This window comes from Daphnia carinata, chromosome 1 (assembly GCF_022539665.2).
Source record: "Daphnia carinata strain CSIRO-1 chromosome 1, CSIRO_AGI_Dcar_HiC_V3, whole genome shotgun sequence".
Taxonomy (NCBI): Eukaryota; Metazoa; Arthropoda; class Branchiopoda; order Diplostraca; family Daphniidae; genus Daphnia; species Daphnia carinata.
In genome coordinates this window covers 12,173,287-12,200,489 of record NC_081331.1, presented here as the reverse complement: position 1 = coordinate 12,200,489, position 27,203 = coordinate 12,173,287, and the positions used below count along the sequence as shown (strand labels likewise).

At 40.0% G+C, this 27,203-nt stretch overlaps 8 protein-coding genes across 11 annotated transcripts in view; 4 read left to right on the top strand and 4 right to left on the bottom strand.

Moving 5' to 3' along the window:
* The first annotated feature begins 1,265 nt into the window (after positions 1 to 1,265).
* LOC130691530 (DNA-directed RNA polymerase II subunit RPB7) lies at positions 1,266 to 2,304 on the top strand. Of its 2 annotated transcripts, XM_057514489.2 has the most exons (6): positions 1,266 to 1,390; positions 1,462 to 1,571; positions 1,636 to 1,795; positions 1,864 to 1,914; positions 1,983 to 2,120; positions 2,177 to 2,304. In XM_057514489.2, the coding sequence occupies exons 1-6, from the start codon at positions 1,379 to 1,381 to the stop codon at positions 2,222 to 2,224; spliced, it is 519 nt and encodes a 172-aa protein (XP_057370472.1). In that variant the 5' UTR covers positions 1,266 to 1,378; the 3' UTR covers positions 2,225 to 2,304. The 2 variants fall into 2 exon arrangements, with proteins under 2 accessions (XP_057370472.1, XP_059350891.1); XM_059494908.1 differs by lacking the exon at positions 1,864 to 1,914.
* On the bottom strand, positions 2,207 to 2,901 carry LOC130691525 (cyclin-dependent kinases regulatory subunit-like). The gene is made up of 3 exons (XM_057514484.2): positions 2,772 to 2,901; positions 2,578 to 2,705; positions 2,207 to 2,414 (listed from the first exon to the last, which is right to left on the bottom strand). Exons 1-3 carry the CDS (start codon positions 2,828 to 2,830, stop codon positions 2,377 to 2,379), a joined length of 225 nt encoding a protein of 74 aa, XP_057370467.1. The 5' UTR covers positions 2,831 to 2,901; the 3' UTR covers positions 2,207 to 2,376.
* A 579-nt stretch (positions 2,902 to 3,480) lies between these two features.
* LOC130691194 (E3 ubiquitin-protein ligase RNF8-like) lies at positions 3,481 to 6,977 on the top strand. 2 transcript variants are annotated; one of them, XM_057514101.2, is made up of 12 exons: positions 3,481 to 3,727; positions 3,904 to 3,992; positions 4,051 to 4,161; positions 4,283 to 4,795; positions 4,851 to 4,979; positions 5,056 to 5,298; positions 5,400 to 5,502; positions 5,584 to 5,777; positions 5,858 to 5,923; positions 6,304 to 6,448; positions 6,524 to 6,601; positions 6,678 to 6,977. In XM_057514101.2, the coding sequence occupies exons 2-12, from the start codon at positions 3,906 to 3,908 to the stop codon at positions 6,938 to 6,940; spliced, it is 1,932 nt and encodes a 643-aa protein (XP_057370084.2). In that variant the 5' UTR covers positions 3,481 to 3,727; positions 3,904 to 3,905; the 3' UTR covers positions 6,941 to 6,977. The 2 variants fall into 2 exon arrangements, with proteins under 2 accessions (XP_057370084.2, XP_057370083.2); XM_057514100.2 differs by having other exon boundaries at positions 3,486 to 3,727; positions 6,304 to 6,601; positions 6,678 to 6,976.
* A 1,232-nt stretch (positions 6,978 to 8,209) lies between these two features.
* On the top strand, positions 8,210 to 11,794 carry LOC130691092 (transmembrane channel-like protein 7). Its single transcript, XM_057513995.2, is given in 10 exon segments — positions 8,210 to 8,265; positions 8,731 to 8,926; positions 8,985 to 9,196; positions 9,264 to 9,417; positions 9,478 to 9,776; positions 9,841 to 10,147; positions 10,224 to 10,649; positions 10,652 to 10,691; positions 10,753 to 11,236; positions 11,293 to 11,794. Coding segments are annotated over 10 exon segments (2,385 nt in total). The 5' UTR covers positions 8,210 to 8,232; the 3' UTR covers positions 11,527 to 11,794.
* Positions 11,650 to 15,812, bottom strand: LOC130691043 (heterogeneous nuclear ribonucleoprotein U-like protein 1). The gene is given in 8 exon segments (XM_059494880.1): positions 11,650 to 12,417; positions 12,419 to 13,342; positions 13,402 to 13,829; positions 13,896 to 14,008; positions 14,095 to 14,194; positions 14,267 to 14,504; positions 14,569 to 15,301; positions 15,383 to 15,812. Coding segments are annotated over 8 exon segments (3,342 nt in total). The 5' UTR covers positions 15,693 to 15,812; the 3' UTR covers positions 11,650 to 11,921.
* A 269-nt stretch (positions 15,813 to 16,081) lies between these two features.
* LOC130691029 (uncharacterized) lies at positions 16,082 to 19,289 on the bottom strand. The gene is made up of 7 exons (XM_057513934.2): positions 19,135 to 19,289; positions 18,980 to 19,064; positions 18,756 to 18,896; positions 18,544 to 18,700; positions 17,975 to 18,104; positions 16,844 to 17,191; positions 16,082 to 16,770 (listed from the first exon to the last, which is right to left on the bottom strand). Exons 2-7 carry the CDS (start codon positions 19,062 to 19,064, stop codon positions 16,609 to 16,611), a joined length of 1,023 nt encoding a protein of 340 aa, XP_057369917.2. The 5' UTR covers positions 19,135 to 19,289; the 3' UTR covers positions 16,082 to 16,608.
* A 1,788-nt stretch (positions 19,290 to 21,077) lies between these two features.
* On the top strand, positions 21,078 to 24,031 carry LOC130691024 (alpha-1,2-mannosyltransferase ALG9-like). Of its 2 annotated transcripts, none has more exons than XM_057513925.2 (13): positions 21,078 to 21,308; positions 21,394 to 21,547; positions 21,612 to 21,817; positions 21,883 to 21,996; positions 22,057 to 22,167; positions 22,230 to 22,317; positions 22,403 to 22,705; positions 22,771 to 22,803; positions 22,898 to 23,048; positions 23,169 to 23,304; positions 23,375 to 23,504; positions 23,579 to 23,709; positions 23,789 to 24,031. In XM_057513925.2, exons 1-13 carry the CDS (start codon positions 21,211 to 21,213, stop codon positions 23,907 to 23,909), a joined length of 1,776 nt encoding a protein of 591 aa, XP_057369908.1. In that variant the 5' UTR covers positions 21,078 to 21,210; the 3' UTR covers positions 23,910 to 24,031. The 2 variants fall into 2 exon arrangements, with proteins under 2 accessions (XP_057369908.1, XP_057369907.1); XM_057513924.2 differs by having other exon boundaries at positions 21,391 to 21,547.
* A 201-nt stretch (positions 24,032 to 24,232) lies between these two features.
* LOC130691030 (cyclic nucleotide-gated olfactory channel-like) overlaps positions 24,233 to 27,203 on the bottom strand; it is a 43,421-nt gene continuing 40,450 nt past the window's right edge. The window contains exon 10 of the mRNA XM_057513935.2: positions 24,233 to 24,977. Coding sequence (XP_057369918.1) covers positions 24,682 to 24,977 — 296 coding nt within the window. The 3' untranslated portion in view covers positions 24,233 to 24,681. The remainder of the gene's footprint in view (positions 24,978 to 27,203) is intronic.

Genomic DNA, 27,203 nt, shown 5'->3' with positions numbered 1-27,203 from the left:
TCGATTGATGCAAAATTTGTCAATTTTGACTGTTTATTTTCCTCGTAAATAATTATTCAAGGCTTTTATGATTTTAGAAAGGGGAGGGGGTGTGTGAAAAAGACTTTGCATTTACAGCGCGGTAAAAATTTCGTCTCATATCGGGATCGAACCACTGCTATCCGTGTCTGAATACGAACATCTACCACTGAGCTACAATTTCTTAAGACATTGTCTTATAAATACCTATATAATCGTTTATTTCATGGAGGTTGAAGGGGAAAATTTTTTACTATTTGTAAGTTATATTATTTACAAACGATTCTTCAGAACGACATGATGTATAAAAGTGATTTTCTATGTGAAGTCTTGAACACCGATCTCCCGCGTCGTAAAGCGAAACTTACCGCTTACGCACCATAATGACTAACTAGATCGGCAGCGTATAGCACTGCCATTTTTGTATTCATCTTCCACATCCTTTTATAAGCAAAAGTATAGACAACAACGAGTAAAAGTAATAGGTCAGTGGCACAGCATCGGATTCAGATACGGATTGCAGTGGTTCTAACCCGGTGTGAGACGAAATTTTTCCCGCGCTGTTAAGGCGCTGTTGAACAAAGTGGGTGACTGAGGATAATATTTTTTTCATTAGATATTTGTCATCTTAGCCTGGGGCATGGGGGTTGGGGTCTAACAAAAAAAGACTAGACTCTACTTTTTCCAGACATTTTTCGTAACACCTGAGGCATTAGCAAAAGGTGTCTGGACTTAAAACTACCCTTCCCAAATTATAGCGTTTTTGCGCCAAACCAGCCCTAACCCTATTTAAAAAAGGTCAATAATTAATATATTTTGCCCATAGATGGCTTTTAAAAATAAAATCGGGTGTTCTTCTTTTTGTGCAGGATACTGTACATATGTACTGAGACCATGTTGACATATGTACTGAGACCATGTTGGGAAACAGCCATTCGCGGCACAATCGGGGCACCGTTTCGCCAACCAGGGCGAAGCGGAGCAACAATTATGGATCGCCCCGATAGCCCCAACGGTATTTAAAAGATCGACGGATCGCAACGCCGCAATCGGAGTTAAGTCACCGAATTACAGACTCTGATTAGACTTGGCAAAGAAAAAATGAGCCCCGATTGCTCCACCCTGCTGCCCCAAAATGCGAACCCCGATTGGCTTGGGGCCGATACCTAGCCGGCGCAGTCGGCGTCATTTTTTTGCTTTGGCTTACCGTTTAGTATATACTATTTAGTGTTTTTATATTCGAGAGATTTTGCATTCATTTCCGAGATCGTTTGTTTGTTATTCAATTTTCGAATAAAAGATTCTTGAGCTTCAAGCAGTTGTTTAAGAATACTAGCCAACTTACTTATACATCAGCAGAATGTTCTACCATGTAAATACTGTCATATTTTCTCTGCCTTCTGGCGCAATCTTTCTAAAATATGAATTGTTTAAATTTAACAGATTGCGTTAGAGCACGAGATTCTCTTGCATCCCCGGTATTTTGGTCCTCAGTTGATGGAAACTGTAAAACAGAAACTGTTTACAGAAGTAGAAGGAACATGTACTGGAAAGTATGGCTTCGTGATATATTTTATTCAGAGCAAAATTAAGTGTTACTTTTGTTCCAAACATCAGGTATGGATTTGTGATTGCTGTGACTACAATTGATAATATTGGAGCTGGAATCATACAACCTGGACAAGGATTTGTTGTCTATCCTGTGAAATACAAAGCAATTGTGTTCCGGCCATTCAAAGGACAGGTTTTGGATGCAGTAGTAACACAAGTTAACAAGGTAAGAATTCAATATAATATTATCACAATTGAGGCTTCTTAAACTTAAAAAAAAAAAATTATTTCCAGGTTGGACTTTTTACAGAAATTGGACCTTTGTCTTGTTTCATCTCAAGACATGTAAGTATTTTTCATCAGTGCACTCTTATGATAAATCATCCAGAATATATTTTACTTCTTCACCACAGTCCATTCCATCAGATATGCAATTTGATCCCAACTCAACCCCTCCTTGCTACAAAACCCAGGATGAAGATGTTGTTATTCAACAGGATGATGAAATCCGAATAAAAATAGTTGGATTAAGAGTTGACGCTACTGATATTGTAAGTCATTATTGTACACTGGAAAAACATAAGATATTTATAAATTTTCTTTTTAGTTTGCTATTGGAACACTTATGGATGACTACTTGGGTTTAGTCAGTTGATTTATTTAAAGGCATGTTTTCATTGTCACAGTATGATTCATGTGTTGGTGCATCAAGATTGAATATAACAAGGAAAGGAATGCAAATCTTGATTCTTATAATGTAAAAAAATATCTGGGGAGACTATAAGGGTTGTCTGATTATGATTGCCGTTATTCTTTTGGACGTCTGAAAAGTAACACATGTGGCTCTGAAAAAGAAGAAACATAATTTATATTTAAGGAAATATGAAAATTGTTAGTTCAAATTCTAATCATTGGAAAATGCACTGCCACATCAACTAAATGCTGATTTGCAATGTCATAACCACATTCTTATTTTTATTGAGTTAAAATCAATCAAATTATATCAACCTGGATTATGGACCATGTAATGTATCCAACCAGGACTTTGTTGAACTCCCAGATTCCTCCATTCTGTTTCCGTCATTAGGTGTGTTCGAGGCACCAACTTGGCCATTTCCGCCGGCAAAATTACATGTCTAAAAGAAACAATGATGCAACAGTGCTTGACACTACCTGGAACACATCTTTTAAGAAACGCCTACCTGTATTCAAAATTTTCATCTGTATATTTGTCAGAATATTGAATTTCGTTTGGAGGCATATCGAGCAGTTGCCTGTAAGGATTCTATGTTATTGTAAATTCAGAAGACGGATGGGTCTCATATCGTAAGGATTACGGCCATTGGAGGCGCTGCTGTCTAATACGAGATTCTTGGTGTTACGCCATCTGTTGCAGAACGTTATAGCTAGTGTCACCAAATCAACCTGGTCTAACCAGCCATGCCACTATGGCGCGGTATTTTGTAAGCTATAGCGCTCTGGTAGCCTACGTTCGGTAATGTACAGTTCCTTTGTTTTCTTGCCTATGCAAAAGCATAATCTAAATCAAAGGGTTATCTTTCATTGCATATTTTGACAGTTGTATATTGTTTGCTTTTTATTTTGGTATCTTTGGTAATTGCCTGGGCTGCCGCGCTAGCACAGTACCTTCTTTACACTCTTTAATACGGAATTTTGTATAAACTTAGGTTTGTAAAACACAATTGTTTTGCGGGATACTTGCGTTTATTGTTTAAGGCTTTAGGTTTTAACATAAGAAATTTAAGTTAACTTGTCCACTGGCTACTCTTTCGGCCTGGCGTACATTTTGACGACGAGACAACATGGCAGTCCGTCTGATTCAAAACTTCTGATTTATCGAGACTGCTTTTTTGTTTGTTCGTAGGTTTTGCTCTCTCTACGGTAAAGAAAAAATTCATATCCGAAACTTTTTTATTCCGAAAATCCAGACTTAAAAAAAAAAAAAAAAAATTGTCATCATTTTGTATGTGATTGTCTTGATAAACTAAACTTCGACCACATTTTTTTCGTCTGCCATTTCCAAGACTGTTCTCAGCCAGCACATAGAAATTAACTTTGGAAATCCTGTTAGATACCAAATTTACACTCTAAACACTGCAGCAAACTACATTTTGTCCAAGAGAAGAAGAAAAATCAGGTAATGAAATTTCTTGTATTATTTTTGAATTCCAGAAACTTGTTTTGCTTCAAGTTCTAAATGAGTGGTACAGTCAAACAATGAAAATTTAGAATGAGAATTGGTACAAGCCAAATTTATAAATTAAGTAACAATCAAAATGTTCCTTTTCAACCCATTTAATTCCCGCCCCCCAGAAATGGTGTCAACATTTCCAGGGGCTCTTCTGCGAAGAATAGGTACAAAGGAATTGGATTACAAGAGCATACAACTGGACTGTGATGAGGTATTGCACATCAGCTGTACAGATTAATGTGATGTTTTTTATGTGTCACTTCTTTTAGGTCACCATTGGTCGATCTAAAGAAAATTCCTATGCAATTGCTGATCTTTTAGTGTCTCGGAAGCATGCTGTTTTCAGATTGAACAAAGATCAGTGGACTGTTGAAAGTGTTGTAAGAAATTCATTTTTAAATTTATAACTTCTTATTTGTATCTACTGATATTTGTTTTGTTTGGTATCTTTGTTAATTTAAATTTTTACTTTCCATTCTATTTCTTTTTCTTCTTCTCTAGGGAATGAATGGTATTGCTGTAAACCATATTATTGTGCCAAAGCATCAGCAGATACCCATCCAGCACATGGATACTATCGAGTTGGGCGCAGGTTCCAAGTTTGTTTACGCATTCCGTCTTCAGTCAGCAGACGTAGTAAACGAAGAACCACTTGCCAAGAGGATGAGGCTGCCACTTGCTACTAGAAATTACCCTTCACTAAATGATTCCCCGGAGGCATTTCATAACTGGGTCCGCTCTAAGAAAAACCTTGAAAAAACGCTTGAAGAGGAAAGTGATAACTTGGATGCCAAATTAGAACTACAGAAGTCGCTGAAAGATAAGTTGGTGCTCGAACAGGAGAAACTCAACGAGCACTTAGAGAAAGCTAAAGCAGTTTTGGAATCAAAATTTGCTGAAGAGAAAAAAGAACTGGAGAAAAAAGTTGCTCGCGGAGAGATGGAAAAAAACGAGTTACAACGTCAGAAGGAAGATGTAGAAAAGCGAATGTTAATCAGTTTGCAAGAGTTTCAGGTACCTGCAATGGTAGAACACACAGTGATCTGTGATGAATTTTATTGCTATTTAGGTGGAATGTGCAAAGAAAAAAACTTATTTCGAAGAGAGTGTTGCGCGGGCTAACAGGGAAAAGGAGATGCTTCTTGAACAAAAAGAGTTGGTCGTACAGCAGCTTTTGCGTGAAAAGAACGTTTTGCAAGTAAATAGAATTAATATCACCTTGTGAAAAATTTATACGCTTATTCAATTTGCTTGGTTTTGTTTTGCTATGTTAGGAGCGCCTAGAAGAGGAGAGTCGCCTGAAAGAAAAAACAATTAATGAACTGGCCCAAATAAAACTATCTCATCAGTCATTAGAGCAAGAATTGAATGAAGCACGTCGGAAAATTGAAGAAGAAACCAAGCAACATCAACAGAAAGGGAGTGAAGATGCACTCCGTCTTCGCCGGATGCAGGAGGAGTTGGCCGAGCGTGAAGCCCGTTTAAACGCTAAAGAAAGAGAAATTGTTGAAATTCAGGTATGTACATAAAATGACATAGTAAGAATTAAGTGATTAATAACAAAACTGTTTTTCTTTTTGTCAATTATATTGAATTTTATTACCTAAACTATTTATAGAGCCGTGCTGCTATCGGTCTGGAGATGTATGAGACCATTCAACTCCTTCAGCAAGGACAAGAAATAGAGAATACGGGGAATATCGTGGTTGTTATGGATGATGGTAAGACATTATTTATATATATTTTTTTAATACTTGGTTCCGTTATTACATCGATAAACTGAAATTGTTTAACCTGCACAGGTCAATCGTCAAATAATCCTAGTTTGACTGAGCAAGAATTGGAAAAAGTACGCGAGGAATTACGTATTCAAAAAGAGCTTAATGAGCTTCAGCAAGAGGCATCTAGCAAAGCTTGTATTGACATTGTAGGACAAATGGAAAGCATCATGGAGAACGAGCTTCAATGTGGAATTTGCTCTGAGCTTATGGTTTTCGTAAGTTCCTGCATACGTAACTACGGTTTTTCACATCTGCTGTATATGTTATTGTTTTATTATTTTTTCAATATTCCAAGGCTACGTCACTGAATTGTATGCACACCTTCTGCCATTACTGTGTCCAGCAGTGGAAAAAGAATAAGGTAAGAACAATTGCTCGATAGAAATAATTCAATCAAAGAATCTAATATTGCTGTTGTTAAATCGGGTCGAACGGGAAAATAGTTACTTAAAATTGTTTTGTCTTAAATGTGTTGTTAAAAGTTGGAGGGGTTGAATTTTCATTGAAAGCACGAAACCTGAATCGCTCGTCAATTGCATGACGTCATTCTTGTCAAAAGATAAAATGTGAAATTTAAACCGACAGAGTAAAAAAAATTTTAATTAATCTTTGTGGCTTTCCCCAACAATGGATTTTGCCTAAAAAACTCAATGAATGTGAATCAATCCCACACTTAAAATTAGTTCGGAATATATTATTTAAAATTTAAGCTACCAGAATTTGATTTTCTTTATTGTCCAGGTGGAATGCCCAATTTGTCGAGCCCCAATTACCACAGAAGGAAGAAATCTCTTGATAGATAACATGATCGATGCCATGGTCAAAACGCTGTCCGAAGAAACAAAGAAACGAAGAAAGGAACTGGTGCGGGAACGCCAAGAGCAAAGTAAAAGACTAAATAAACAAAAAACCTTGGAACAACTTGTCATGATTCAAAATATTACGTTTGGAACGATACAAGCTGATGGAACACGAATAGTGGATCAACCAACAAATAGCCGAGGACAAGGCCGTACACGTCGCACTGCAGGACGCACAGGTATGGTTATACCAACTGCTCAGACATTCTCCTTGTAGTCGGAATTTGGCTAACTTTTATAGTCTTCTTCCTTCAGTTTCAAATGCTCCCTCGTCAACAGTGCGTTCCACCGTGGCTACAGTTCCTTCCACGGTTACTCTGCCACAAGCCGTCAGACCCCGAGTATCGGTGGCGCGACAAGCAGGTCGTCCACTAGTTCAGAGGGGCCCTTCTACAGCTCCCGTTAGGGGCACTTTGAATCGCTCCACGGCACCTGCACCAACATTTCCTAATCCTCAGCTTCCTGGCCCTGCCGTAATGCAAAATGCACGTCCATCACAACTCGGTCCAAGGCATTGAGTCAAGTTTTCAATTCTTTTTTTTTTTTTGTCGTATTTTAATTGTGTTTTATATATGAATATGAAAGTGCCGATATCAGTGGTGTTAAATAAATTGTAAGCGTTAGCTAGTGAACCTTTATTCAACATTAATCTATTATTTTTTTTTACATCCGTTCGGGAGTTTAGTGTCTGGGCAACAGAGGAAGTGGTAGTTCTCTCGAGTGGACCTGAATCTGCTGGCGAAGAAGAATTTCCCCGAGAGCCTGCTGCTCGCCGTCGCCGAAGAGGGAAGGAATCCTGTCCTTCGTGTGGTAAGGATATAGAGAAATCCATGACTATTTTGTTCATTAATTTTCGTACGGTTTTACAGGAATGCCCCAAAGCTCCCTGCGATGCGTCTACTGTCTTCATTCAAGCTAATCGTTAGTACGACGTGTAACATATGCGTCATGTCCTTATTTTAATGTGCATATTTATCCCGCAATTCAGGCAATGACTAACGTATACTCATTTTTATTTATCATCGAAAGAAGCTCAAATTCCGTTTCGAATAACCAGAACATTCATGTACATGCCTTTTTATATTTATTTATTTGTTTAGTTTTTGCAGCATTGACGGGGCGGTAGCACTGCGAATCTAATCTTTTAAATGGTATTCGTAGTTTTACAGCATAGCTGTTTACGTGGTTTGCAAATGAAAACTGCTGAACTCGGTGGATGGCTAGGGTACTTCCCCTTTTATGTGACTTTGATTAAGGTAATGCCGATTAAAAAGGTAAAGAACGTAAAAAAGTCTACCTGCTCGGAACTATGATGAATAAATCCCAAGGTTAGCTAAAGCTAAAAGTCCCGTTTCCGCCGAGTAATAAAGGTTTTTATCTTATCCGTATGATTGCGGCATTATTTTAGTCGAGGGAACTGAGATTAAGTCATGTCAAATGACTTAAGCCATTAGGGACGACGAAATACAGTAAATAAAAATCGCAAACACAAAGCCAGACAAAGCGTGATGAAACTGAACGGAAAAAACCCATATTTGTTCAGCACGAGCATTATTGTGGCAGTAAAGAAGTAGACTCATTACTCGTTTGTGTTCTACGCATAGCAGTTTGCGACGATCTGTCGAATTCAAAAACAAAACATGGTTCGTTCTTTTCATTTTATCAATCTAAGCTCTCCTATATCACGTCTTTGTCGATCATTTTACCTCGATTACGTTGTGTAAAAATCTATAATATTCAGTTCATGTACGTTAATTGTTAAAACAAAAAAAAATTGTATGCAACACCCAACTTGAACAAATCCGGCAACATGCCTCCCGGATCTAGAGTAATACCTCGCCTGGTATGTGTTAGTGTTGTTGATTGTCTTCGTATGAATAAGTTTTGACCTATCTTTTGTTTACCACTAGTCAGTATTTAAAGTTTTTGTGGATTACAAAGCATCTAGCAGTTGAAGTACAATGTCGGTCTAGTACATCGATGGTCTAGCAATGATGTTACATGGCGAACGTTGTTGCTTTTCAGTATAGCCCGTAATGTTCACATAATCTATTGCACAACCAAGAATAGAAAAAACGTGGAATTTACGCCAAACGTGGTGTCTTGATCTGAACGATAAGGTTTGTAATGGATAGATTAATTGAATATTCTTCTATTTGGGTATGTTTTTAATGGTATTCCGCTGATTTTAGCTAAAGAATCAGCCTATGTTTTTGTTGCTGATGGGCTCATCATTGTTAATGTGTTTGCTTTTGTAGAATGTTGCCCTATTGTCATCTAAATATATGTTTCTTATGTATTTTGTTAGAAAATGACAGACAGATCAAGCCTTTGTTCTCGTGGAACATCAGTTACTGGAAATGGTATTAAAGAAGCCAAGGAAAAGCCTCATCATCTACAAAGTACTGCCACAACAATGTCTACCTTCCCAGTTGATGAGGCTAAAGAAGATAAAAAGGTGTCATGGGAGACAATGTTACCAAGTAACAGAACAAACACAATAGGTAAGAAACAATACCAAATGTTTTATTAGCACAGCCTTAATTTAGATTTTGTACAAAGATATTAGAACATGGGGGAAAACTACCTCCAGAACTAGACAAATGTCTACTCTTCGTCATGGTGGCACTCCAACTGATGAAGTTGAATTGGGGATGATGCCTGATCTCTCTGAGGGTCTACCCAATGAAGAAGAAATGTGGCAAAAAATGCAACAGATACGATCCCTTCCCATCACTATGGGAGAAAAAAGGATCCTAAAAGCTGAATTAAGGGTAATGTTTCTTTTTTTATCACATACCATTTTATTGGTGATGTAGTGAACAACTGTGATGGTCGTAGGTTGCACAAAACCTTCGCGTTCACGGTTTGGAATTGATTCGATTCCGAAAACGACAAATTTGGCACAGAGTACAGTCTTCTGCGTTACAAATTTTATCATTTTTCTCTCCATGGAAACAAACAATCCGTTCAATTGAAGCCAACTTTGGCACAGGTAGACAAGGTTTATTGTCGTTTTGGCGGTTACGTATTTTGTTATATAATTCTTTTCTAGGAGTCGGATCATATTTCCTCCTTATCAGATGGCAGATGCTACTAAATTTTTTCATTACGTTTTTCGTGGTGGCATTGATTCTTGTTCCATGGGAAATTGGGCAAAGTTCGTGTACAAACCTAAATTTCACCGTATTGTCTCCATCACAGTCGGCATTAGATGGATGCAGTCGATCTAACAATGCCTCTTCCTGCAATGATGAATGTATGGCCAGAAACGATAGTTGCTGGCTTGAATATCGTGAATCGGTCATGACGACGATAGCAAATCATTCTTCACAGCCACTATTATTGATTCAAGTACCTTCAGGATACTGTTGTTAATTTATCAAAATGGTAACCCATGGCTTTTTTTTTCAATTAGGATGCGGTGCAAGGCACTGGATGGTTGGAGTATACAGTAGCATTTTACGGATACTACCAACCGGCATTCCTTCCGTGGGGGAATGATCAAATCTACAATTTTGCGTTGGCTTATGAACTCATTGTCTACTTCCTCCTACTCTTCAGTTTGACGTGCATGGCCAAGTCGGTTGCCACTGGCTTCAAAGACAATATCGGACTTGGCAGGTCATGGCTTCATCAGTTTTCCGATTTAGCTTTTACGTCATGGGACTATTGCATCGACAGTTCCGAAGTTGCCCACCTTAAAAAAAAGGCCATTCTACATGGTAAGTTGGCTGTTTTGTTTGATTGCAATAAATCAGGTTACTTCTTAACCGTTTATCTCTTTTTTTTATTTATTAGCTTTTCGGGTAGCTTTGGCTGATAAAGCATATGCCACCGAGAAAGCAGAGAGAAATATGCGGGAAAAAATTTACCTTTTCTTGCTAAGGCTTTCAGTCAACCTTCTTGTTATTGGAACCTTGAGTCTAGCTGGCTATATCATTTATCTGGTCACATCATTTTCAGAAAGATTTCGGGGGAGTATTCAAGGAGAAACCGGCTCATTTTCGAATCCTGAAGATTTCCAAATCTTAATGATAGGATTTCTACCGTCTATTATTATAACTGCGCTGAATTTTTTAGTGCCGATCCTCTTTCGAGCCGTCGTTCGATTCGAGCGTTTCAGTGCTACTTTTGAAATTAAGCTCACTCTAGTGAGAACCGTTATGCTCCGATTGGCTTCTCTTTTGGTACTTGTTTTGACTCTGTACGGCAGCTTGAAGAAGAACGAGGACCTAACTGCAATTCCGATCAAGATGCACCATGCTGGTAATTTGGTTGTAATTAAAAATACCAATCTTAGCATGTTATCTACGGTATTTCTTCCTAGGGAAACATATGTCGGTCAACAACTCTACAGGCTTTGCCTATTTGACGTTTTCGTCACATTCTTCATTACGCTTCTGATCGAGTTTCCTTTGGCACTAGTCTTCCGTCGTTCGGTGCCTCCCACAAGTCGTTGGACATGCATAGCTAATCCCGAATTCAATCTAGTCGGAAGCACCCTTGATATTACTTACAGTCAGTCAATCTGTTGGCTGGGAATGTTCTACTGCCCAATTTTGCCAATTATTACTACAGTCAAATGTTTCATTGTTTTCTACGTCAAATATTTCAGCCTGTTGTTATACTCGTCCCCACCCTCTCGCATTTATGGTGCATCAAGCTCCACGTCTCTTTTCATGAATGTCTTATTGGTATCTTTTATTTCTTGTGTTCTTCCTTTGGGATATCACGTCACCTCATTGCAGCCCTCAGTCTCCTGTGGACCTTATCGTGGTTTTGGTACTGTTTGGTCGGCAATATCCAATGAGGTAATTTTGACAAATTAGTACGTAATAATTATCTTAATTTGGTTTTTCTTTTTAAGGTTGATGCATTGTCGGATACGTTTAAAAAAATTCTTTTCTTCTTCGGATCAGCGGGGTTTTTTGTTCCTGCTATTTTGATTTTACTTGTCGCTCTCTATTACTATCGCTCTAAAGCGGTAGCGCATCGTGCCGTAGTCGAGTCTCTTACTTCGCAACTAGTTCTCGAAGCTGAAGATAAACATTTTTTGATTGCTAGGCTATCTGCCGTTGGTAAACAGCATGTACAAGTTTGAATGTTACAAACAGCGCACCTCATCAAAGAAAAAAAAACCCAGACTTGGTTCTCATTGTTTTTCATGTACTAAATTTTCTAGATCGCTAAAAGCCAAAGTTGTAATATCTATTCCAGCTCAAACTTAGTTAAATGTCCGTGTATTTCATCATTAATGGCGTCGAAAGAAACAAATTTAAAAAATAAAAAAAAGAACGGAAACCCTGAAATGAAGTTTCTCACAATGAATTACACTCGCCGACGGCTGAATATTTTTTGTTTCATGAAAAGTTACAAATACGAAGAAGAGAGACTTCAGATTACTAAGGAAGGGACTGACAAAAAAAAAAAAAAACATTTTGCAAGTGAGGAAAATGTTTAAAACGAAGACCACAAAACGAAACGAAACGTGCTAGTTTACTTGCCTCCACTGTACGTCGAATGATTGGGATTGTAAGGATACTGATACCCAGTTTGCTGTGGCTGTTGTTGCTGTTGTGACCATGGGTTAATTGAGGCGCTAGAATAGTTGGCGGTGGGCCGGGCACTCCCTGAACCAGATCCGTAACTTGCAGGTCGGCTACCTGGTAGGCTAGGAGGGCCATAGCTGGTTGGTCTGGCTTGACCATTGGATCCGTAACTGGCAGGACGGGCAAGTCCAGTGATTCCGGCACCGCCATATGGTGTGGAAACAGGTCTTGCAGTTGCCGACGATGATCCATAGTTTCCAGTAGCAGGTCTGGCGGTAATACCAGAAGGAGTACCATAGCCACCGCTTGGAGTTGCTCTGGAGGCTCCCGTTGATCCGTAGAGTGCTGACCCACCGTAAGCAGAGCTAGCATACGATGATTGTTGTGGTTGACCATACGATGAAGATGAACTGTTCCCGCCGCCACTGTTGCTATTCCAGCCACTGTGAATGTCCCCACGAACTTCTTTGCGGAGCTGCACCAGCCATTGATGGAGAATTCATCCAAGGAGTGGGCCCTCCTTCTCGCCTTGGGGCTGAGTAAGAAGGACGATCGTTGCGTCGGTCATCGTAGCCCCTTCCGCCGCCGCCACCGCCACCAGATCTGCCTCCGGGATATGGTCTATCAGGTAATGGTGCATTCCATCCTCCGCGGTTAACGGGAGGCAAAGGAGGAAGAGGAGGTCCTCGACGAGGAGAGTAAGGTCCGTTTCGGCCCAATGGAGGCGGAGGAGGTCCCCGATTACTCCAGCCACCACCACGACCTGGACCACCTCCGCCACCTCTCCAGTGAGAAGGAGGTGGTGGACGGTGTCGGTCATCTCGGCTATCTCTGTAAGAACGTGAGCTAGAGCTGCGATGGCTATTTGACCCTCTGGAATCCCGATTTCTGTCGCGCCCACTGTGATTGCTACGTCGATTGTCGTTACGATCGTTTTTATTGCGGTTTCCTTGCTGTTGACGTTGTCGTTTGGGGGATGGCTGACCGTATCCAGCTGCCTTCGCTTCGGTGCTGTATTTTTCAGTGACTTTAAGGGCCTCTTCCAGCGGCAACTCGGGGAACTCGACTTCAGCAAATGTGTCGTCGACGGATGGAATCTTGAAATTCGCCTTCATCTCCATGACGGCTGAGTCAGGTACATCTTTACCCTCCTCTTGAATTCTCTTTTCCACTCGAACTTTTGCTTCTTCCTCTGAAGGAACAATCACCACGGCCTTGCGCTTGAAACCAGAGAAGTAAGACATCTTCCTCTTCTGTGCTGTTGGGTAAACGTTGGTCTGATCAAGGATATAATTCCTCCGCCGCTTGGCAGCAATTTCCAGTAAAATGTTAAGACAGCGTGTGCACTTTTCGATCAAAACTTCCCATCTAAAGGAGAAAAGAAATGGATGGTCATGTTCTTAAGGTAAAACTATCATCCAACGAACCTTCCACTGTAGTTTTTCCGACGAGGCAGTCCATTGACCTTCATCTTATCAAGGAACGCATTTGTGCCTAAAATGTTGAATTTCCGATCGGGGTTTTCAGCGGAGAACTTGTTGGCCCAAGTTGTTTTACCAGCTCCCGGTAGACCACACATCATGATCATCTGGCACTCGGCCCTAGTAGCAGGTGTAACAGCGCCTCGAACGCGAGATTCTACCGGGATTTTGCTGGCCCACTCGTAGCCTTCCATTGGCTGAAACCAAGGCTCTTCTTTTTGGCCAAAGTTTACCTCGAATCGACAATTTTTTGTAAGGATGTGAGGAAACAGCGCCCGACCATTTAGTTCTTCCTTTGGTAACGTGAATGCTACGCCTTGGGCTGCACCATTAACACTAAAAGATATTTCAACTGTTTCCTTCTCAGATGCATCCTAAGTTAGCACAAAACAATAGAGGATCAGAGAAAATTACTTTGGACCTTTCTACCAAACGCTTACCAAGTAAACACCAACAACGTCATTCAACTGGAAAGGCACCCCATAGTCCTTGAATTCGCAATTCTGAGAAATTTTCCCTGTACCTCCATACCCATACGAAAATGGATCTTCGCCTTTACGGGAACAAAATTCATTTGGTAATGCATTTTGCTTCTGAGCACAAAATAATGAAATTTAAAGAAGTGTTTTGCCGCCATACCTAATTGATACGTGGTAGAATCGACAGACCATCCGACTCGCACAACATGATGATTGGGTTCTGATTCCTCAAGGTGAGAAACTGCCAAATTCTCTACCACCTGACATCAGCCAAATGGCAAATTAGTATCGGCTTTTCGAGGAGATACTTTATTACGAAGTGGTTAACTTACCTTAACCTCGTAGCAAATTTTTCCAGTTGAAAATCCATAAGTTGCACGAGCACCGGCCCACATGTATGCGAACCCCGATTCCGTTAGAGGAGAAGCAGTGACGAAATCAGTTTTGCTTATGGTTAAGTTGAGATCTGAATTGTACCAATCAAGGAGGACCAAACTTGCATCGAATTCGGGCTCATCTTCGGGCGGTGGACCTTCCGCTACTTTATTTACATTAGCTGGACTTGAAGATCTAATTGTACAGCCACACAAACATGAGGTTACGCGATACCAAATGCAAACTGTAGATTGATTACCTATCTCTTTGTCGTTTGCTTCCCCTGTCACTTTTATCTTCTATTGTTCCTTCTTTTGATGGACTCTCACTTCCTTGAGTTGCTTCAGTCTCCACAGCTGATGAGGCTTCCATTTTCTCCTCTTCTTTTGCTTCAACCTGAGGTGGTGCAGAATCTGCATCCTTTTCATCAGCAATAGGTTCTTCTGCTTTGATAACAGCATCTGTTATTTCAGCCTGTGATGTGACATCTGAAACCTTGTTTTGCTCTTTTGCCTCACTATCAACCGAAACTGTCTCACTTTGAGCAGATGCATCTGTTTGGTTAATACTAACGGAGGCCTTTTCAGTATCAACACTGGAAGCTTCTGTGGTGTCTTTTGGTGTTGAACTAGTATCTTTAACATCAAGATTACTAGAATTTGAGGTCAAGTTATTTGTTACATTATCATTAGTTCGGTCAACTGTCATGTCTACAGATTGTTCTAAAGTACTATTCTCCATAAAAGTTTCATCTTTCCCTCCATAGACAGCCATTACACTGTCATCAAGGGCAGAATTTGTACTGTTATCTACTTCTTCTGCATTCCCTTCTTTAACAGCTGCCTCAGTTAAAGGAGATGTATCAGCAGAGATTTTTTTAGATGCTTCAATAAATGTGGGTTCAGCTATTGCTTCCGGCAAGGTCTCTTCTGTTTTAAAAGGCTTGTCGGTGCAGCTGATGTGTGTTCCATTATTCAAAGCATTATCTGACACTGTATTCCACAATCAAATAGTGTACACATCCAATTTAGTTATAAATTAAACTATTTGCTTAAAAGAAAATGTGCACATACCTTCTGTGGTGCCATTTGAGCCATTGCCCACTTGGTTGGGGTTAGATGTGAAGCTTTCATCAGCTTCATTCTCACCAGCAGCTTCGTCTTCCATTTCGGGTTCCTGGTCCATACTCGTGTCACCTAATTGATTCTCGGAGGTGAACATTTTGATTTCGGGTCTGGCTACTCCGTGCTGCTCCTCTTGCTCAATGGCGAAGCGAAGTCGCTCCACCAGAAAGGGCTTATTACCTTTCGAGTCCAAACCTCGGGCTATTAACTCGGCACGAAGCTTGACAACGGTAAGCTTGTCGAGGTCTTTCAGGGGCATTTTTGCACTCTGACAATCGAAACAAGGATGGGAATTCTCTTTTGCCGGTTTGAATTTACCAAGCCGTCAAAAACCGAATAGCTTAAAAAAATGGCGTCAAGCGCATTTTCGGTAACATACGTTAACGCCATCTAACGTTAGCTTCAAGAGCCTACAAGTCACCATGTGTTTGGGGATGGGAGAGAAGGACGCATACTTCACCAGCTTCTCGCATTTACGTAACACGTATTGCCTTTTCCCTCCTTTTTTTCCCCCACACCTTGGTTTCCATTTCAGGTGAAAATGATCGAACTAGGGATGTTTTGATGACCGATGTAAAGCAAAAGCGAGGATCATTATTTTGTTTTGTTGAGTAGCAGCTGATGCTAGACAAAATCTCATATATTCCGTAGATGGTTACATGTTTATTTTATTTTATCTTTTTTTACTTTTGCATAAAATAGGGTTGTCAAGGTAGCGGGGACCGCTTGAAAACGTGCATAAAGTTCGACATTTACATGGTCAGTTTATGATTTCACAATTCTTGTTACCATAGCTCACAACGTTGCAATACCGTAACAATAAGTATGAACATTCCGATTATTGGAATATTTAGTGATCATATACTATAGAGATGTATATACATTAAACCAACACAGGACACGCTTGATATTACACAATTTTATATGAATACAAAGAAGATATGTAATGTGTGTTTATGAAAAATAAAAAGGATATATTGCCAGGGGCGGCCAAAAAACAGCTAGTATTTAGATATCCGATTACTACTCCGGAACCGGATTTATAAGGGGCAGGAAATATAGGGAAAATCCTCGTCTGACGTCATCACTAACCAGCGTTTTCCGGTTAGTTTCTTGATTTTCACAATATGCTAAGCGTCATTTGTTGGATGATTGCCCTGCAAATACCGTGTATGTTATGATGACGTGCGACTACCATTGTCTCCTTCGCAGTTATCTCCTCCATCGGCTGCAGACGAAGAACTTAGGCGCAGCGATCGGCGGAGGCGATCAACTAAACGTGCCTGAAATTTTTGTAGAGAATTTTGCGAGCCTATTTTCGCCGACGAAGATACTTCCTTAATTTAAAACAAACGATAGATTTCGATGATTAATAATTTTCATCAAAGAAATGGCGATTGAGGAAGTCACCTCGAAACAGTTGGGCAAGGAAGCAGTTTCCACATTCTTAGGTTTAATTGGCGAAATTGGTGATTCTGATTCGAAAGCATGACTGTTTCCGATTCGGCAGCTACTGTGCATCGAGCGGAAACGTGAAATTGAAGGTCGTCCATGTCGCAAAGAAGATTGGCTAACTGGCAGCCCGACATGGGCTGATTGGAAATTAGAAGGAAGACTGCCACCACTGATCCTCAAATGTTGCTGGTTACGAATCTCAATTGCCAAGCTTCTTTTCCTACGAGCATTTTCCACTACAATGCCACCGCTGCCGTCAGGAGTGGTTAGTAAACTTGGATCACCAGCACGGCTTTGTGCAGTCTGGTTATGTGCGATAGAGTAAACAGAAGTCAGATTTAGCAAACTGAAAATGCATGCTATAACTGGAACTATGATCTAATAGGGTATATAAGCATAAACGTCTTATGAGCTATACAAGTTAAAGGTTTTCCTTGCACTAAAATTCGTGAAATGACTTATTGTCCCTATATCTACATTTTGACATTTCTGTTGCGTTTCTAAAGAAGATGAGTAAAACACTGACGGTAGTACGAAATAACCTAGTCTAACATGCTAAAATCAATACAGCCAAAACAATCGACCGGTAGCGGATTTGCTGCCACATGCAGGTTTCGCAATTGGGCCTACCTTATAAGGTATTGCTCAGTGATCGACACATAGGCTGGCACTTCAAACTGAGGGCAATAAAAGTTTGTGGTAGTAACGCGTTACATGAGATAGATGGTTTAAGCAATCACAACTTTAGTTATTAGTTTGCTAAAGGCTGTTCTAAGGCAGCGGGTGGCGGCGCAGTAAAGTTTTTTAAAACCTTTTTTTTTACAGCTTAAATATACACAGTTTCCAAATGAAGCACATTATCAAAATGACGAGGCTCAATAGAGACCATTTGCTAGCTTCACCCATATAATCGGGTGATGCCCAATCACATGGAGACTTCAAGCAGTAGTGCCAAATCAACAAGTTCTTTTGAAAATAGTTCCTTGCCCATTACATATATAAACCAATTATAAACGGAAAGAATATCGTCATTTTAGCTTTGCTGATTCAAGGAATCATATCAATTATTGGACAAGAACGTCTTACCTGTCCTTTACGTGAGAATTTATCCGGCGGATGAGGCTTCTGGGAGCGCAACCACATATCCCAGTCATTACGAACTACAGGTATCATGAACGCCATATGCAAGTCAGAAGGAGGCTGGACACAGAATAATCTAAAATAAAAAAACAGCCGTGAAACTACGATCAATTTTTTAAATCACTTGCTAATATATTACCAAAAGTGTGCTTCGATATAAAAGCAAAGATCTCTTTTCCCGAAGGATCCCGGCAAGCAACTGTCTGCAAATCGGTACTTCCTCTAAGTATTGATCGTTTTCTTTCAACGGAACTCCCTTGAAAATGCCGCGAAGGCAGCTTTCAAAAAACGACATCTATGTCTCATTTGGTGACCTAGGGTACTGCATAATTCCTTGCTGTTGATTTTTCCCCCCAGTTTGGCATCAGGTCTCCGCTTTTGGGAAACAGAAATAGTTTTGAGATAGCCATGGTATACACGCTCTGGCATAATCATTTATCATCTATTAATGAAAAATTACATGTTCAAAGGGGAAACAGAGCAATATCCACAGTGCAAAACATGACAAAAGTCACGGATTATTTTGTGCAGAAGCTGGCCTAACTGTAGATGCCAACGCTCTATTTTTCAGGTTTTCTAGATCTTGAAGTCTTGAGCGAGTGTGTTCCAACCTGTGCCGAGCAGTTTTATACATTTTCACGGAGCCATAAGCTGAGCCTTCATGTGGTTGTCCTATAAAAAAAAGATTTGAAAATGTCTTTTGACAATAATCATATACAACACATACCAGTTGACACTTGTGTCAAGTAATTAATATGCTTTGATAATTCCCCCTCAACATGATTTAAGGTTTTCAAAAATTGTGACGTGTGGCTTTCAACTTGTTTCATGCTAGCCTTGTCTTTGCTCAGTTCCATGAGAGCTTGTCCTTCATGCGCCAAACATTAAAGGAATAAATGCTTTGGTTATCTTGTGAATTTCTAATGAGTCTCTTGTTAAATATTTTCTTACCAGCACTTTGAATGCAGCTTGCGATTTCTTTTTCTACATTATCAAGAGCCTGTAGACGCTCTATTGGCATTGATGAATTTGTCATCTTGAAATACAAATATCGAGTTAAAAAATAATGTCAACTATTACAGGGCAAAATAACCTTTGCATGCAACCTTCAATTAACGGAAATGCTGTCCAAAATCAAGGCTTTTTCAGAAGCTGGATGAATGAATTTATATTTTGTTTTCGAAATATTTTTGTGTCCTAGAAGAGCGGGAGGGAAAACGGAGAACCGGAGAAGCACTCGATTGCTCTGTCCCTCTACCGGAAAAGCATTCGTTTGAATGACATATGCAGCCATTCCACTTCTAGGGATATTACCCTATTTAGGGGGATTTAAGGAAAATTTTTGGAATCTAGGGTGCAGTTATGGAAATCTAGGGTTTCCGGGATTATCCAGGGCCTATTTAATTTTCTGGGGATTTCTCGGGATTTTGAGATTTTTGGCCAAACCGCTGTTGCTTTTGGCGCTTCTATGCAACTTCAAAAGTAAAATGTTCCTCAATAAGAGCCACCAAGCGGACAATGGTGAACGGTACGCTTTTCAGAAAGTAACACTGACTAGGATACACCACGAACTCCATTTGATCCTCCAAACGTCTGTGCCAAAAATATCGCACGCCGAATTTTTTAAGACTCAAGTCTCCGACTGAATTTCTGACAAGCACTTGACCCAATTGCAAAAGCTGGGGAGAGTTCCTTGAATATATACGTAGGAATTACGAATCTATTTTGTTCAACCATGATGAACAATTTGTTGTTGAAACATGATGAACCCGAGGCCTCTCACACAATTTTGTTATCTAGGTGAGCAACACACTGTTCATTGGGAAACGCTGTGATTCTCTTGAGGCTTTATAACGTTGAAAGTTCGATGACAATTATTTTTGGAAAAAACCATATCTTTATTGCTTAACTAAACAAATATGATGGGGCAATCCGATGGTTTTATTTCCATAGCCAATTTAAATTTTTCTGGTAACTTGTTTGGCTTTGACGGGCACTGGTTAATTGCTTTAAAAATGTGTTCGATTTAATACTGTTCTAAAATAAATAAAATGGGTTATTTTATTTTTTTTTATTTACATTTATAAAAATAATAAAAAAAAATTTTAAGCAATGGCGTCTATAAGAACCGAACACGGACAGTCGACGTATGATGTCAGTGCTATACCACAGCGCCCTACCACAGCGCGACACCACTATTAGTCACATATTATATAGCTCCGGTATTAGAACGAATGTCGATGAAAAATAAATTTGTTTGAGATGTGCGGTCCTGGCACAGTGGTTACCACCTTCGCTTCGCATTCTGAAGGCCCCGGGTTCAAGTCCCGACACCGCCAATTTCCCCCCCTCCCTTTCCCTCCAAATCTTCATTCAAGATACGCAAGATTCATCGGATTACGCAAGCTTCTACAACAGATCAAGACGCAAGATTCTACGAAGAAAGAAAAAAAGAAGACGAGAAAAGACGACGAAGAAAGAGAGAAAGCAAGAAGAAAGAAAAAAAGAAGAGAGAAAAGAAAAGAGAAAAAAGAAGAGCCATGCCTACTATAAAGGGGCTAAATGGCACACCAAAAAAAGCCTTGCCAGGCTAAAAATGGCAAAAATAGCCTTGCCAGGCTAAAAATCGATCTGTAGTACTGTTCACTACCTGAAGATCGAACCACAAGCTGAAAGGTAGAGAAGAGGTGATCGTTGAACGTAGGCTGTTCGTTAGCCTCCCCACGGCCTGAAAGACGGCTCGTGGATGCAGGCAGCTTATCATCGGGATATGTGACCCAATTCGCTACCCGTAAGTTTTTGTTGTTCCTTTTTGTTTACACCATTAGGCCTTGTTGAATGATGATGATGTCAGTAACTCGACGGCCAATCGGAGTAGAGGAAAATAACTGTCAATTCCCAACTGTCAAAATTTATAGTAGGCCATGAAAGTAACAGGGATTTTTCTGGGGATTTTATTTTTTTTAAATAGGGATTTATTTCATATTTTATGTCCCAGTCTGGCAACGTTCTAGGGATACCACTTTGCGGAAAGTGGAAACACTGGACATATGCCAGTAACAGGCAGACGAAAATACAAAAAATGACAATAAGAAGTAGATAGCTGAATCGTTTAATTTCCAAATTTTGAAGAAAAGAAGTTTGCGCCCCACCAAACTTAACACGTCCAAATTTAAGGTAACATGGGACAAAAAGCAAAACCTAAGTCTATTCAGAACCGAAAGATTGGCGGAAAAAGCGATCGTCTGTTTCGCGAAAAAGAACCGGACAAAGTCACCATGTAATATGGTTAACATTTAGCTTTTTATGTACAATGCAGTTTTGTGTTTATAACAGATGAATCTAAAATTCTGAATTTCAAGTAGGTTGCAGGAAGAGTGCCACGGGAAAGAGGATAGCAAAGATATATGGTCTCCGAATATAAAAACTGTTTTCAAAGCATTAGCTTCAGCTAGATTGTGTGCAGCAGTTTGGAACAACATCACAGACTGTGATGAAACCTACAATTATTGGGAACCAGTAAGTTTATAAGAAAATAAAAAGCAAAAAAGAAATTTCATTTGATATTTTTTTTCATTGACAGTTACATTATTTACTGTATGGCTCGGGGTTTCAAACATGGGAATACTCTCCAGTGTTTGCTTTACGGTCCTACATTTTTCTTCATTTATATGCACTGCCTGCGTGGATCTATGATTCAATATTCCACTCTAACCAAGTTCTAGTTTTCTACTTTTTGAGATGGCTGCTAGGTTTTGCATCTACCACTTGTGAAACTTACTTTTATAAGTATATACTTGAAAAATTATGTAAGACTATAGAGCCACTCTCTTAATTTTTCCATAATCTCATAGGGGAGTTCTTCAACAGTTTGGTCCAAAAGTTGGAAGGCTGACTTTTTTGTTCCTTCTATTTAGTGCTGGGATGTTTCAGTCCTCATCATCTTTTCTACCCTCCACATTTTCTATGTAAAGGTCTAGCCATTATTTCATGAAATTTGTGTTCCTTATTCCATTCCCTTAACACAGGTATATGACTCTAATCTCAATGGGTGCATGGTTTCAAGGCAACTTTGTGTTGGCGATTCTGGCAACAGCAATTTCTGCCTTTTTAAGTTGGCCTTTCGCTGGCATTATAGGGTATGAGGAAGCATAGCTGTCATTCAGTTCCTTATTTAAAATGAAAAATTTCCCGTTTTCAGAATTGGAATTGCAGTAGACGCACTAGTTCTAAGAAGAAAGTGGCAAATGTTTATCAGTTGGTGCATTATATCACTCTTCGTCATTCTGGTAGGTCAAGTTTCCCTATCTTATAAATTTTCTTTTGAATTTCCTGGTTTCCATTGGATTGAATTCACAATTTTACAACTTCTAGGTTCCTTTAATTCTAGTTGACTCCTACTACTATGGGCGCTTGGTAGTAGCCCCACTGAATATCGTTTTGTACAACGTATTTTCGGGTCACGGGCCTGACTTGTACGGAACGTCCCCGTGGACTTTTTACTTTCTGAATGGGTTTCTTAACTTCAACGTCATTTTCCCTTTATCACTCGTGGCCCTTCCTGCTCATTTGATTACAGGAAAACTTAAACCCATAAAAAATCAGTCGTTTCCTATTTGGCTAGCGCTTTTGCCTCTTTACGTTTGGATCCTCATATTTTTCACCCAGCCGCACAAGGTTAGATCGCACAGCTTGTTCGCCACCCGCCTTTTGGATAATAACTAATATTTACACCGTTTTAGGAGGAAAGATTCCTTTATCCTATCTATCCGTTGGTAAATATTTAAATGTACAATTCATACTACTGATAGCTTTGGTTTGCGTGTTGCAAATTTGTTAGTAATCCGCGATTGGTTGTTTTTCTTAAAGTTTGGACTTGCTGGGGCCATCACCTGGACATGTGCGGAATCATGTTTAAGGGCATTAAAGCTGTCTGAAAAATTTGTGCAATCCCTGACGTTGGCGCTGGTAGTTTCGTCATCCCTTATTTCTGTTAGCCGAATTATCGGCCAATACAGAGGTACGTGAAATAGTTTACCTTTTAATAGACTTTTCTACCAATAACCAATTCTAATCACTGCAAATAGATTATTAAGATTTATGGATTTTTATGTTTGCTTTTATTGGTTTCTCCAAATAGGATATCATGCCCCTATGGATGTCTTCCTTGAACTGAACCGTTTGGCGTGGGAAAATGAGGGTGACACAAAGGAATATAACGTCTGTGTTGGTAAAGAGTGGCATCGCTTTCCTTCAAGCTTCTTCCTTCCAAATAAGTAAGTATAAAAAAAAAATCCAACGATGACGATTGAAAAACAAACAAATTAACATTTCCGTGACTTTCAGCATGAAATTACGTTTTATACCCTCTGAATTTCGGGGCCAACTACCACGTCCGTTCGATCCGCCTCCCAACGGGACTTGGACATTACCGCCGCACATGAACGACCTCAATAAAGAAGAGCCAACGCGATATGTAAAGGTTTCTCCTAACGACTTTAATGCTCTGAAAGTGTACAGGTGTAACTACAATTTTATTTCTTATATCAGGCATCCCTAAAAGATTGCCATTATTTGGTGGATCTGGAAACCGGTCAAGCAACTGAGCGCGAGCCACAGTATAGTCAAACGACCTCTGAGTGGGAGGCCATTTTTCAAGTAGATTTCCTAGATAATGCCAGGTAAATAGAAGAGAAATTGCAACGCGAGTGCCAAGTTCTACGATTTCTCTTCTTTCCCTGTTTAAAATTTCTTATTTAGATCACCGCAGTTTTTGAGAGCTTTCTACATCCCTTGGTTTAGTGAGAATTATTGCAAAAGAATTCCCTACGTGTTGCTCAAGCGGCGGCCCAACCCTAACAAGAAAAAGAGGCAACGTTGATAACATTATCCAACGTTTCTTGTATTCTGTCGTTTTCTCATCATTTTTCGTGGTTTGTTTTAAATGGAGTGAAACAGTGACAATTGAACTTTCAAGTAGAATTAAAAAGGTCTGGTGATGAAAAAAAACGATCTCGAATGCAAACTGTACAATGTCGAATTCAATCTCGACAATTGGTGCTACATGTTGAGAGCGGTGGATGGATACCGGCGTCATAACAATTTTTTAAAGGAATTTTAGCTGAAAGATCTATTGAAGGTAGAGGAAAGAGTGTGTCTAGAAATGGCAGACTAGGAGTCAAACAGGAACAGTGGTGTAGAGTCAAAAGCAAGAAGAAAATCTATCATAACTGTTTCGGAAAATAGCGTGAATTGTACATTGTGCCAACGAAAATCAAACGCAACAAAGTCGTAGCTGACATAACAGTTCAGCACGGTCAGCAAAATCAACGTCTTCCACAAACAATTGGATGAGGATGCCTTGCTTGATGCTCTTGTTGTTGGTGTTTGGTGGCGACTATCGTGCACTTAGGTTAAAATAAACAGCAATCCTTGAAGTAAAGCATATAAATTTCGGCGTCACTTTTACACTATATAGAGATCGTCAACGAAGAAGATACGTGTTTGTTTTTTTGTTGAAGTATCAGTATTTGTTTGATGTCTTTTTCTTTCTTTATACACAAGCACAGTGACGAAGAGAGCTAGAAGGAATGCGGAAAATAAGCTTCCAGTTAATCGCCACAGTTCACACAAGGATCCGAGCATTTTCCCGTTTAAATAGCCGATTCGAAATTACGTTCGTTGTCATCAGTGGCACTATCAGCCGGGCTGCCTGCCCCACATATTTGCATTTCTATCTCGGCTAGGCGATTTTCGACCTCCCATTGCTGTCGGTTCAATTTTGCGCTGAGTGACGTGTTCTCCGACTCGAGCATCAACAACCTCTCGCGTAACCGGTTGATTTCAGCCACTAATGCATCAGCTGGTGGTAAAGTCTTCAGGATCGGTGGCTCCAACACCACCAAATCCCGCGACGTTCCAGGAGAAGTACTCCGGTTGCCTACACCTCCTGTCAAATCAAAAGCAAACAGTAAAAAGTTAGTTTCAGTTGTGCTAGGTCAAATGTGAGAATGCTAAACATATTTAGCCGTCGCCATATTACACGCCCGCTTACACATGTATCATATGTTAGCCTGATAGTTGTTCCAGAATCTTTTACTTTAAAAACCAATTGAGGAGCTTATTAAGTGGCCAAATTTTACTGAAAATTCATTGGGTAGTTAAAGGTCTTAGCTCCTCTGAGAAGCAACATGATTCCTTACTCGATTACGAGAAATTCTGATGGTGAGAAGAGAGGTAAAATAACATGCAAGGATAGAGCCAGTCGTACTTCATAGATGACACTCTTCTATTCGTTAAACTCTCGAGTCGTTGTACTCAGGTTCATTAGTTTCTCCTCTAACCTACGTTCTTCACCTGGTAACAAAAGAATTTGATTTGGTACCAAGCGAGTAATTTACAAAAAGAAAGGATAAGCTGCTCTCCGGTTATGCCGGACACGGGCATCTCTTAGCGCAAATGTTTGGCAACCGACTCCGGGTGACAGCTATTGATGGTGTCCGGTTTTCTCGATTTGCCAAGTGGTCCAGCATCTACTGGTAGCCGGAAAACAGTGGTGGGATGCGGGCACAAGAATTTGATTAGACGCCATATATCGTCAACTTGCAGGCCTGCTAGAAGATTGGCGCCGCGACGCCCATCGTCCATCGTAGACAGCCATATTACTCTAGCTTGCACTTTTGAAGCTATAACATGTCGACTGTATAGTATATCAAGGCGCGGCCGTCACATTTTTCATCCTCAACTTGACGTGTAAGTGGAATCTTTGACTCTTTCGCATCCACTCAACGTGTCCTTAGTTTTTTAACACGATTCCAGGTTCTTATTAGAGTTTGTCTCTCGTGAAGTTTCAATGTCCTTTGGGGACTTAAATGTTGCTCGTCTTTTGTTTTATGGTTTTAGCAACTCGGGCTATTCTGCCGCTTATAGACGTGCACACTGGACATGTATTCTGGCATGTAAACAGGGCCTATATACATAAGCTCTTTGATGTTACTGATGCGCGTTCCGCCCGCTCCTTGGGCTGATTCAAGAAAAGCAAAAGTATATAGAACAATAAAAGAAAAGGCCCTCTGTCGCTTGGGAAATCTAGCTGAGGGGCTTTTGGGTACCGCTGTTTCATTTATTGTTGCCTCTTTTTTTTGTTTTTGGATCCTAGTTTCTCATCAGGTAAGACGTAACTACACTCGTATACGTAGCACGTCGGTTGCTACCTAGAACCGCAATATGTCGTGTTGGCCACACTAACCATATCATTATCTGAACGCACTAAAATTACTATAGAGAATAAAGCAAAAAAAAAGTTCTATTCAGAGATAGATTCTACACAACAACAAAGGCCATCCGATTATGTAAAAAGAAAATCGGTGTTAAGCTAAGATTGTTTTTGCGCTCTTATAGAACAAACTTAAATGTCCAGGCTTCATGAAACTGTAATGTTTTTTGGCGCATTCCCAAAAGTTCAGCTACTCTTCGCTGAGTTCCTGGCAACGAAATGCTCAAAGAAAAAAGGGCTCACGTGAAATGTGTTTTCAACTTGTATGAGTTTTGATTATGCACGCTAGTCGACTGAAGTTCGCATAGTTTATTTAGAATCAGTCTGATGAGTATGTATGTACAGTGCTTCTGTCGTTAGAACTTGCCTCTTCAGTCCCAAGTGGTCTTACATGGTGGACACGCCCCTATTAAAATTCCCGACTTTAGCCGACGTGCACGGAGACGTTGCAACTTTTCTGCGCCCATAAAGAGAGACAGAGAGGCCCGAGAAATAAGACTAGACTATTCCAGAAATGGCAGAGCTTTTCAATGTCCATATACAGGATAGCAAAGTTGGTTGCCTAGCAGAAAACAGGAACATTTACCATTTCGCTATTTCTCCTAAGAGTCCGAGAGCTGGGCAAGCAAACAAGACACACACGGCCGTCCCAATTTCCTAATACCTCTATCTCTGTCCCCCCTTCTTCTCTTTTTCTACTGCCAGCAATCCCCTTGAGTTCTTTAACGATGGTAGTTTGAGAATTGCGCTTCTTTCTCAGCTTCACTATTTGTTTCACTTGCGTGAAAAGAGAAGACTGGAAATGGCTTAAACTCAGCGTATCGTGCGAGGACCGAATTTCCAGCCCAGTGCTTGAACGTGTAAATAAGGTATTTCACAATTCCAACCTCGTTTTGGATT